The sequence below is a fragment of the Artemia franciscana genome, chromosome 5, assembly GCF_032884065.1.
Source record: "Artemia franciscana chromosome 5, ASM3288406v1, whole genome shotgun sequence".
Taxonomy (NCBI): domain Eukaryota; kingdom Metazoa; phylum Arthropoda; class Branchiopoda; order Anostraca; family Artemiidae; genus Artemia; species Artemia franciscana.
Window position 1 is genome coordinate 57155891 of NC_088867.1, and position 13067 is coordinate 57168957.

At 33.9% G+C, this 13067-nt stretch overlaps 1 protein-coding gene across 4 annotated transcripts in view; it reads right to left on the bottom strand.

Moving 5' to 3' along the window:
* Positions 1 to 13067, bottom strand: part of LOC136027626 (hemicentin-2-like) — a 152528-nt gene that overhangs the window by 49426 nt on the left and 90035 nt on the right. For all 4 annotated transcript variants that reach the window (XM_065705043.1, XM_065705044.1, XM_065705046.1 and 1 more), the window contains 2 exons: positions 12786 to 12982; positions 2868 to 2952 (listed from right to left, as the gene is read on the bottom strand). In XM_065705043.1, coding sequence (XP_065561115.1) covers positions 2868 to 2952; positions 12786 to 12982 — 282 coding nt within the window. The remainder of the gene's footprint in view (positions 1 to 2867; positions 2953 to 12785; positions 12983 to 13067) is intronic.

Consider the following 13067-nt stretch of genomic DNA (forward strand, 5'->3'; position numbering starts at 1 on the left):
TAATTTGGTATTGTTAATGAAAAAAAAATCGGCCCCTTCTAGATTTTGATAAATCTGATACATTTCCCTTCCTCTTAGATTCTTATGGATAAATACCGTTGGTTATATTTTGTAATCGGCGTTTTCTTGTAGCTTACGTCCCTATTCCAGAGACGAAGATTGGAAAGAAAGTAGTTTTCAGCATCTACGTCATGTTTACTTTTCTGATACAACTTGAACTTTTCCATTATGGATATATTTTGGACGAAAATTTATGGTTAAATTTAAGCAGACATAAAAGAAAAGTCTTGCGTTACAGTTCGGTTTAAAAATCAGAAAAAATAAACCATTATGACAAACAGTTTAAGAATTTGTAGTTGTTTTTGGTTTCAAAAGATGGAATTTTGAGTGATTGGATCTGTAAGGACGAAAAGCGTTACCACTAATTAATTAATTTTGTGCTAGTTAATAATTTAACCAATTATTTTTGCTTATGTATTTTCACGGTTCAATATCAAAACACTGATGTAAATGCAGCAATGCCCTAAAGATTCCACAGTTTTGAAAACATTTATAGAAATTTCGATACTATTTCGATAGCAATGGTGCTTTTAATTTGGAAACGTCACAACTTTCTAGAGCACACAAGTTTGGCTAAGCATACATGGTTTCTCAGACTACAAGGGGCGTAATTTGCCATACTGGCCTTTCCAAAGCCAATGTTGCCACCCCCTCCCAGACCTCCGTCCCCCCAGCTGAAATTATTCCTGCAAAAAATCTTCTCAAAACTAAGGCGAGCTTGCATAATTCAAGTATCTAGAGAAAAAGGTCAGTTTTCTTTAGTATATCTTTGCCTTCGTGGTAATATATGACTCATTTTTCAGTTTTCACTGTCATTTTCACTTTCACCCCCTTCACCCCTCCAGGATTTTGATCAAATTACGCCACTTTAGACTACTCATATAATTCTACACTGTATGAGACGATGTTAAAAAAAAAAGTTTTTCAAATTAAATTAAGGAGCAGCATTAAAACTAAAAAGAACAAAAATTGTTCCGTATATGAAGGGGTTGCCAACCCAACTCACTACCTTGCTCTTCACGCAAAGTTTCTAGCCCTTTTAATAAAGCTTCTTATCCTAATTAAATGGCCCTTGTGTTTCAGGAGTCGCTCTTAAATAATTGCTTAAGGGTGGGCTTTGATATATTTATACTTATGATATCTTTATAATTATATATATATATATATATATATATATATATATATATTTATATTTATATATATATATATATATATATATATATATATATATATATATATATATATATATATATATGTATATATATGTATATATATATATATATATATATATATATATATATATATATATATATTTATATATATATATATATGTATATATATGTATATATATATGTATATATATATATATATATATATATATATATATATATATATATATATATATATATATATATATATATATATATATATTTATAAATGTATACATATATAAATATAATATACATAAATATTTCTTAAGATACATTTGATTGTGTAAGCTTCCATGTAATCAATTTAAAAGTCAGATTTTGTTTTCACCATCCTTGGTAGTTTAACTTATATTTTTTTTTTAAATGGATGATACATAATATTCCTTAAACCGATATCCATTTGATATGCGAGACACTAAATTCGTGGAGCAAAGATAACCGACAACGTTTAAAACTATTTCATATAAGCTCTTTATTGGAATTGTGCTAGAAAATTCTCACAAAACTAAACTGACAATTTTAACCTCCTTCATTGCAATTTAAGCATTTCGGGAAGTAACTTGAAATCATGCTAATTTGAAATTAATCGCATTTGCCCACTGGTGCGAATCTGTTATTCTATCACGAAATTCTAAGTTGATTAACAAGCAGTTCTAAAGATACTTGATCTTGATTAAATAATTAATTAGCCGTCAATTGCAAATTTTCCAGCTTGGACCGACTTTACGAATCTTTGTGCGTTTCCGGCCTCGAGCAATTACTCATTTCGACCATATTTTTGTTATTCAACATTGTATGAAGATAATTTATCAGGGGTACCAATGTACGAAATATAGGAGGAGAAGGGTCAAAATAGACTTTTTTCAAAATTTGGGGTTCTACTGCCCTAGCAATGATGCATGGACAGATAATAGATTAGACATATCTATTAACAAATAAACTAACCTCCTATTTATATAATCCTAATAAAAGAGGGAATTAATGCCAGGTATCTGTCTGTCTTGGCTTTTTCTACAATAAGCCGTGACTTGATGCCCACAGCTATTCCATTTTAATCCAAAATTAAAAAAATTATAAAATACCCAACAACAATAATGTTAGCTATTCGCCAATATCCGCGATTTGCACAAAATCCAAACAAATATGTACCGCCATCGATGGATACTATAGAACAACTGAGAAATAAAAGAAAAAAAATCATTCACTCAAACAAACGAAGCAGTAAGTGAATGAATTGACCCTATACGTTGTGTAAATTCCCGTTCGTTACGTTTGTTTTAGCGAAGTGAAGGTCGCATTGACTTGGGTCAATAGCATTTCGGTTCCGAAATGCCTTTTACAATTATGAAGAAAATACGGTTGATTAATCAAATTAGCGATTTTTCTTGCAAGTGATATGAAGATCATATGGTTTAAGAAATTATGTAAGTATTTTTCGATTGACATTCAGAATTAGTAAGTTTCCAATCCTCGTAAGTGTGTGCACGATATGGATATTTTCTTTTTTATACCTGTCAGAAAGACTCTGCTGCATATAAGTAATTGTTAGTAATTATAGTAATTATAGTGAAAAACTCACAAGGAATGCATATTTACCTGTAATCCTCAAAAACTTGGTTTGACTCTTCGCAGATCGTCTATTCCCATTTATTAAGTTTGTTGCGACGCAAAAATAATATCCCTGAAAAAGTATAATAGTGTTTAATTATTATAGATAAAGGTAGGGATACCTCACACGGGGAGAGGGCATTGGCCCCCTAGATTTTGAAAAGTGTTCGTTCTATTGTATCTTCGCAAAAATAAATTGAAAAAATCCTGGCCTTGTCACTACGTTTTTCTGATTTGGTGCCCCTAAACGAAGGTGCTTAAAGTAATGCAAGTCGTCGTATTAAGCGTGGCTGCACTGCATCAAATACTGTGAGCAATTCGTCTCCAATGTAATTTTTTTTCACCCTCATCATATAAAATGCATTACCATAGAACGTTTGACACCCTCTTTCATAGCGTTCATGAGAAATTTTTTGCGAAAGTTTTAGACTTGAATTCAATGTTAGACCCCCCCCCCCCTTGTCGCGATAAACGAGACTTCACTAATTTCCCGAGTAATATTAGATACGTATCTGTAAGTGAATGCAAAAAACTTAATAAGTTTTTAAATGAGTCATGAATTTTTCACGAAAGCTTTAGGCTTAAATTCAACGATAGAACACACCCAAACCCCAACCCCTCACCCCCTCCCGATAAACAAAACTTCACTGATTTCTCTAGTAATATTAGATACGTATCTGTAGTGAATGTGAAAAGCTTGATAACATTCTAAATGAATCGAACCAATAAAAAATTATTAAATCGAGACATAAATCTGTCTTTTTTAAGATTTATGGTAGTATTTTTTCTTTGTTTTTTGATTTTTTTTTGCTGTAGGCTATATAATTTCAAAATAGACATCATCATTTACTATCACAGCCTGTGTCGACACGAAGTTCAATTTTGTCTTCTTCTTGCAATTAATGATAAGTAAAAAAATGTCCTAATGCCACATTACTCATTGTACAAGATATATGGTTATTGTTACAAAACTCAACAATCGCTATCCTAGACGGGATGAATTTGTTTTCCGGAATAAATAAAAAACGAAAAAAGGGAAGACTGCAAAAACAAAAAAAAGGCATAGGCTTGAGGAAAAAATTATTTGACATTTGGATATAGAATAAATTGAAAGTGGTGCACAAACATGAAACTACAAAATATACAAACAGGAAACAAGTGACTAGCACAGACCTATACATAAAAAAAAAAAAATCAAAAATAAAAACACAAACAAACCATGATTAGATCCGCGTCTAAATACCCAAAATGAAAAGAGGCCCCATAGCTACCTGCACACTTCCAAGACTTTGTTGCTCCATTAGTCAGCGTCCCTATGCTATTTTTTGGATTTTGGATTTGGATTTTTGGAATAATTTTGGATTTGGAATTTTTGGAAAATGTGCCGTAAAAAATGACTTTATTGACTAGTCTTTGCTGCTGGTAGCTACCTGCACACTTCCATGACTTTGTTCCTCCATTAATCAGCGTCTCTATGCTATCTTTTGGATTTTCGACCCATTCCTTAAAAAAGACTCTGACTTTTCGTAAAAATGCGTCGTTTAAATCTACATTCTTGGACCTACCCCCTTTCTTTTTTCAATAGTCTAAAGTACCAAGGACAGTGATGTTGATATGGCAAGGATATGTTCTGGGGATGAAGGATGACAAATTACCAAAGGTAGTCCTTGTCGGTCGATCGTCTAGGGCCAAACGAAAAGAAGGTCATCCCGAACGGGGTGGGAGGAAAATGATTAACAGGAAACCAAAAGGCTCTATTCAGCACGAATAGTATCTGGTGGAAGTGACCTTGGATGATTTAGAGAACTGGTTTACAAACACTTTTACAATGCAGCTAAGTGAACCTAGTTTTAAGGAGCTACCACTAGCTAGAGGAAGCCACCCTGGTTTCAAGAAAAGATGGATACAGAGAGATATCCGTGACCGAATCATTGATGTGATTTGTGACAGAATGAAACATATTTTTCTAGTCAGAGCTGATGATAAGTTGGCTGATTGTGGTGTCGAGCACAGTAAAGTGACCTTTGTCAATTCTGATGAGTTCTTTTTTTTACTTTCGACAGTGACAGGGCTTGGACGAACATAGATTCTTTTTTGGCTGTAACATGAAAGTTCGGTTACTGAGGTCATGGACGATAAATACTATTCGATCGAGTTTTTCAAAAGCTCACTACTGCCATACCATCGTCTGCTCCAGTGGAACATTTTTTTTTCTGTTCAGGGTTCAGTTTTCACTGCAGAGCAGAGTCAGCCTGGAGATTGAAATTTTGAGAAACTTTTGTTGTTAAAAGTAAACTCCCAACTTTGACAATGAATTTTTCTTACGAACTTTTATCTTAGACGGTACGCTTTGAAAAAAAGGTGTTTTGCAGACTTACAAATTACTTCCTTGGCAATGTCCTTCCAATTACTAATTAATTACTTTATGGTATGAGTAATTCAGATTTGTAATTAACTAAAATAGCGACGAAGACCACACTGCCTTTCCATAACAAACAAATACAACGTAGAGACAATAGGGAAATTTTTTTAAGACAATGGAAATTATTTGTGTAGATATTTCGGCCCTATGTCCAAGGGCCGTCTTCAGCACAATACAAGAATAAGAGAGAAACTATATATATATATATATAAAAGAACTTACATCAAATTGTGAGAATTAAAACTGATTAGTTAAAAACACTTATTAAAACATTTTTTTTTAAAGAATATAGCCCTAGCATCCTTACTTCAGCGAAGTTCAACCAGGACTGGCGAAAAGAATGAAATGAAGAAATATAAACTCATTCAAACTAAAGAGAATAAAATGATTAGATGCAATTTCTGAAAGCTAATCTTGCTTGTTTAGCAGCCTGTCTCAAAGGCCTTTTCGTAGTTGGTTCAGTACTATTATAAATTGGTTTAGTAAAATATTTTGTTAGATCATTTTTAATTAAATTTGAGTATAAAGAATTTAGTGAGTATTCCCCCAAGTCCCTGTTCAAAGAAATATTGTTATTTATTTTGAGATTAATTTCAATTGATTCTCGAACCACCTGTTTTATTCCCAAATCATTACTAATGAGTGAAGAGTTTTCAAAAAGTATCATGTGGGACGGATTATTAAATATATGCCAACCTAGAGCAGAATCAAAGGAGTTGTTGGAACCATTTGAAATTAAGGCCTTGTCTATGTCATTTTTATGCTGTTGTAACCTTTTGTCTAGATTCTGATGGGTCCTGCCGACATAGTATTTTCCGCAATCACAGGGTATTTGATAGACCCCTCTTTGGCGAGTAACTGGGGTCTTATCTTTACCCGAATTTAAGAAATTGATGATTTTAAAATTATTAGTAAAAACTACGTACAGATTATTTTTTGTGCAAATATTTTTTAATTTTGTTGTAATCTTTGGGATATACGGAAGATAGACAATATTTGAGGGCTTATCAGTAGCCTCACATTGTGAAGTATCTTCTTCGATTTTACAAGAATGTCTTTTTATTCTACGGCTAATTATTTTATTTATCAGCAAAAAAATGGGTTACCCAAGGGGGCACCTTTATCCGGGCTACTAGCAAATATTTACGTCGAGAATCTTGAGAATTGGGCATTGAATTCTTATTTTCTAAAACATGTCTATTGGGGTCGTTATATGGATGACGTAATTTCACTTTGGAATTATGGGGAAGCTGAACTTCGGGGCTTCTTAGATCATCTTAACACTTATGACCGAAATTTGCAGTTCACCCTTGAAGTTGAAATTGAAAATAAACTACCGTTTTTAGATGTATTAATTATTCGTAATACTGATGAACTGGATTTTACTATATATCGAAAGCCAACACAAAACAATAGATATCTTCACTTTAATTCAAATCACCCCCCACAAGTTAAAAGAGCAGTTGTAACTTCCCTCATTGATCGTGCCCTAAATATTTGCTCCCATTCATATATAAATGCAGAAATAAATTTTATCAGAGATATTCTTTTTGGTAATGGATACCCCATTCCTTTTGTAAATAAAATAATTAGCCGTAGAATAAAAAGACATTCTTGTAAAATCGAAGAAGATACTTCACAATGTGAGGCTACTGATAAGCCCTCAAATATTGTCTATCTTCCGTATATCCCAAAGATTACAACAAAATTAAAAAATATTTGCACAAAAAATAATCTGTACGTAGTTTTTACTAATAATTTTAAAATCATCAATTTCTTAAATTCGGGTAAAGATAAGACCCCAGTTACTCGCCAAAGAGGGGTCTATCAAATACCCTGTGATTGCGGAAAATACTATGTCGGCAGGACCCATCAGAATCTAGACAAAAGGTTACAACAGCATAAAAATGACATAGACAAGGCCTTAATTTCAAATGGTTCCAACAACTCCTTTGATTCTGCTCTAGGTTGGCATATATTTAATAATCCGTCCCACATGATACTTTTTGAAAACTCTTCACTCATTAGTAATGATTTGGGAATAAAACAGGTGGTTCGAGAATCAATTGAAATTAATCTCAAAATAAATAACAATATTTCTTTGAACAGGGACTTGGGGGAATACTCACTAAATTCTTTATACTCAAATTTAATTAAAAATGATCTAACAAAATATTTTACTAAACCAATTTATAATAGTACTGAACCAACTACGAAAAGGCCTTTGAGACAGGCTGCTAAACAAGCAAGATTAGCTTTCAGAAATTGCATCTAATCATTTTATTCTCTTTAGTTTGAATGAGTTTATATTTCTTCATTTCATTCTTTTCGCCAGTCCTGGTTGAACTTCGCTGAAGTAAGGATGCTAGGGCTATATTCTTTAAAAAAAAATGTTTTAATAAGTGTTTTTAACTAATCAGTTTTAATTCTCACAATTTGATGTAAGTTCTTTTATATATATATATATAGTTTCTCTCTTATTCTTGTATTGTGCTGAAGACGGCCCTTGGACATAGGGCCGAAATATCTACATAAATAATTCCATTGTCTTAAAAAATTTTCCCTATTGTCTCTACGTTGTATTTGTTTGTAATTAACTAAATTTTAAAAGTATTTCCGACAACACTGCCTGTCATGCATAGTATTCTAATAGCTTTAAGCAAGGTACCATCTATGTGCTTTTAGCTAAACACGATTTTTAAATTAGCATTTCCAGTAGATAATAGCATAAGCGATAAGATGATATTCTTGGATGCATCGATTGTTAGCAATTTATTGTCTCTCACAAAACTAGAAACAATAGTTATTTACAAGAGCAGTGTGGACAGCATTAATGTCGAGAACGTCATATAGTCGGTCGTAATCCACAAGACAGTATGTAAAACAGCATTCGTTTTACAGTACAGCGAAAAACTTCAAAAAGCCAATCAGACCATTTCACATCCTAAGTATAGCTTAATAGATCAGACACATTTTGAATCACCAAAACCCAAAAGTTAAGGGGTTTCATCTGGTCAACCTGTGAATGAAACATTTCCCCCCAAGCTCTATGAAAAAATGTTCTTCAATCCCGCTTTCTAGGGTTATAATGAGAGAAAGAATGAAATAGCTGGGACACATTCTGCAGATGAAGGATGACAGATTGCCAAAGATCGCCCTTGTCGGATAACAGTCTAGGGCCAAACAAAATTCAGGTCATCCCCGAATGGGATGGGAGGATGTTGTGAAGGATCATTTTAGAACTTTTTAAGAGGGTGTAAAGAGAGACGCTGTGAATAGATTGGAATTGAGCAGGAGCTTGCGTAGCTGCGTTGGCCTCAGGCGGCTTGGTGTTGCAGTGAGTGGTTAGTAGTAGGGAGTGTACATATACTACGACATTGGTAGTACGACATAGTAGTAGGGAGTGTACCCTACGACATTATAATCAGGCAAAACCCAGTTTTGGAGAGGAAGTTTATTTTAAATTTAATTTACCGGCTATGATTCTACGTCGTTGGATCCAGCTTAGGGCGAATTGTCTTTCAATCCAGAACAGGCAAAAAATGTTCGACAAAAATAAAATGATAGTTGGCCCTTATAGGCGGTATGTTTGTCCCCTTTGTAAAGATGATGATGAAGACTTGGATCATTTTCTCCGGAAATGCCCGGTGCTCTTGGATTTACGGGAAATTTATTTGTATGGGATTAATTTGATACTTCCGAGTATTCTACAAAATAGTAACCCAACCACAATATTTCGAGTGGGAGTATATATAGATAAATCCTTAATAAGAAGGAAAAATTTTATATGACTAATTTCTTTTGTAGTTAGATTAGGCACTTTTTGCGTTGAATTCTTTTTTTTTTTGTGCGTGTTCGTACTGTTGTTAATTTTCTTGCTTGTTTGTTATTTATTTATACTTTTGTGTGTATATGGCCCATGGGTTTTTGAAATACACCTATCTATCTATCTATCTATCTATATATAGGTAATTCAGATTTGCCGCAATGTAACAAACATATCTGATTATGAAAGAAAATGTTCAATCCCTTTTAATATTTTTAAGACGGGACATACAGATGGACCATAATATTGACAAAATGTAATAATCTTATGACCGAAACAGAAAGTTATTTCCCACCACCACTTGGGGCGAATTAGCTTATACGTAATTGTTTAAAACTTTGAGCATTCTTTTGAAAATTTAAAAAAAGGAATGCAGGATAATGATTCACTAATGTGTCACCTTCATATTATTTAACTCTGAGAGGGATCTGAAGTAATAATGATAAAAATAAGTAAAGAGAAGAATAAGACTTATTTTACGTTTATGTTAATTTGTACAAGATGACGACAATCAACCACCAAAAAAACAGCGAAAGACAAACAAACCATTTGAGAACTCCCATTTTCAATCCATCTGACAAAGAAAATCCACAGCCTCTCTTAATTTAATAAGGGAAGAAAACACACAACTCTCAAACCAACCTTTTCGAACACCCTAAAATAATGACCTTAAAGCAGCCTTTGGAAATCCCTCGGATTTTATTCCTGCACAATATTCCATTCCTGATTCCTGCATCCCTATCCCTATTCCATCCCTATTCCATTCTTTGATCCCTGCACAATATTCCAGGTACTAGAGAAAACAAGACACATATAAAACTTTGATCAAGTAGTAACTACCTTAGGATTTCTAAAGTTATTTGAACTCATTGTATTATCCTCGTCAATACTTGAAACCGGTGACAAAATACCGTTAAAACACTTAGGCAAAAGATTTTTCGGTACTTAAACATAAACAGAGCATTATAAAATTCCTTTACACCAAAAAGGGGTAATATCTCAAGTTCATCATACTCGGGCCTCACTGGAGAACGTTAATAATCACCAATGAGCACTCTCGCCACTTTATTTTGAAGAACCCCCAACTAATCCGCATGAACTACGAACGTAGTCTAGGTGTATATGCACACAAAAGAAATAAAGTGTCCTTTGGATATTAGCCAGGAAAATATGCTTAAATTTTATCATCACTCCGATCATGTGAGTGGTCTTAGTAGAAATGCGACAGAGATGATTCTTAAAGGAATGGCAGTCTTAAAGAACAATTACAGGAGACTTCACGGATTTAGCATGAATGATGACATTTCTGCTTAATTGTAATTGATCAATTCATTAAGATAATTAGGGTTTCTATCATATATAACACAAATAATGACGAAGACCACACTGCCTTTCCATAGTCAAACAGTTCGTGGTAACGAACTGCAGTAAGGAGCGACCCGGCTCAATAGTAACCAAAACCCTAAAAAATGGAATTTTGATGCCAATAGTTACATCAAAAGAATCGCATTTTAATGCTGATTTTAATTATATAAGTTTCATCAAGATTAGTCTTACCCGTCAAAAGTTACGAGCCTGAGAAAATTTGCCTCATTTTAGAAAATAGGGGGAAATACCCCCTAAAAGTCATACGATCCTAACGAAAATCACACCATCAGATTCAGCGTATCAGAAAACCTTATTCTAGCAGTTTCAAGCCTCTATCTACAAAAATGTGGAATTTCGCATTTTTTGCCAGAAGACAAATCACGGATGCGTGTTTATTTGTTTTTTTGTTTTTTTTTGTTTTTTTTTTCCCAGGGGTGATCATATCGACCCAGTGGTCCTAAAATGTCGCGAAAGGGCTCATTCTAACAGAAATTAAAAGTTCTAGTGCCCTTTTTAAGTAACCATAAAAATTGGAGGACACCTAGGCCCCCTCCCACGCTCATTTTCCCCAAAGTCACAGGATCAAAATTATGAGATAGCCATTTTATTCACCATAGTCGAGAAACCTAATAACTATGTCTTTGGGGACGACTTAGTCCCCCGCAGTCACCGTGGGAGGGGCTGCAAGTCACAAACTTTGACCTGTGTTCACATATAGTAATGGTTACTGGGAAGTGTACAGACGTTTCCAGGGGGATTTTTTTGGTTTGGGGGAGAGTTGAGGGAGGTGGGTTACGTAGGGGGTTATTTCCATGGAGGAAATTCTCAAGGGGGAAGAGAATTTCAATGGAGGGGGCGCAGGATTTTCTAGCATTATTTAAAAAAACAATGAACAAATAAATATGGAAAGTATTTTCTACTGACAGTGAGGAGCAGCATTAAAACTTAAAACGAACAGAAATTATTACGTATATGACGGGTTTACCTCCTCGTAATACCTCGCTCCTTACGCTAAAGTATTTTTAGTAATTTCAACAATTTATTCTACGGCCTGTGTGATTCAGGGGTCATTCTTAAGGAATTGGGACAAAATTTAAGCTTTAGTGTAAAGAACGAGGTATCGACGAGGGGTGAGCCCCCTCATATATGCAATAAAAACATACGAATATAGAAGTTCGCTACGTAAGTTATTTCGTAAGTTACGTATATTTTTTACTTATGAAAACGTTAGTAAAAAATTAAAAGTTATAGTTGCCTTTTTAAGTAATCAAAAAATTAGAGGGCAACTAGGCCTCCTGTCTCGCTTCCTTTTTTCTCAAAATCTTCCAATTAAAACTATGAACAAGCCATTTAGCCCAAAAAATTAATATGCAAATTTCGTTTTAAATATTTATGCCCGGAGACCCAAGATAAAAAAATGCATCAATTCAAAAACCTCCAGAAATTAAACAAAAAAACAAGTATTTTTAAATGAAAGTAAGGAGCGACATTAAAACTTAAAACGAACAGAAATTACTCCGTATATGAAAGGGGCTTTTCCTCCTCAACGCCCCACTCTTTACGCTAAAGTTTTTTACTGTTTTAAAATGTAGAGCTAAGAGGAAGAGTCAAACCTTAGCGTCAAGAGCGGGGCGTTGAGGAGGAAAAGCCCCTTTCATATACGGAATGATTTCTGTTCGTTTTAAGTTTTAATGTCGCTCCTTACTTTCATTTAAAAAAACTTGTTTTTTTTATATATCCTTGCAACGACCTAATGCAACTAGTGTCTTTTGGTTTAGTTAAACATCCATTTAACATTCCATGAAAGTTTACATCTTAATATCACAGATACACTCTTTTGACAATCTGGATGTACACAAGTTCTTTTGATTGTACTTTAACACCCTTCTTCAGATTCTCGATTTATTTATTAGCTTTTTCAACCCTTTTAAACAAAACTGCTATATTGAAATTTTGATCGGATGTCTTTGAAGGTTACAAGGGACCTAGTAGCAATAAAGAGTAAGGGACAAAGGTTTATTGCTCTCCAATCACTTTTGAATCTTAAAAAGGGCACCGGGGTTTTCATTTTTCCCGTAGAATTCCCTACAAAGTTTTTACGACCACCTCTTGTGAATGAAGTGGCCTTGGAAAAAAAGCAAAGATTTTATATTGGTCGTTACTACAAGCAATGTCAAAGCGTTGTTTTTTATCATAATATAAAGATAAAGTAAGTTCTTTGGTAATATTTATACAGGGAATAGTGAAAGGGTGAACAAGCTTAGAGGTGGAAAAGGAGGAAAAACCAGACCTGATCAGCGTAGCTTAAGTTTCCCAACAGCAAAACCTTTCCATCTCCTCTCATAACATTTGTTTCTGGAATAGATTCGAGTTTTTGTAAAAATTGAAAGTCAGACAATGGGTTAGAATTTGCTGTGCACTCAAGCTGAGCAGAACCTCCAACAGTACCAACCTCGGGGATAAGTACTTCCACATCCACAGGGGCATCTGTAAACAAATTAAATCGATTATTCAATAATCGAATACAACTACCTATTCATTGTAACGTATACAACTACCTGCTGATTTCTGT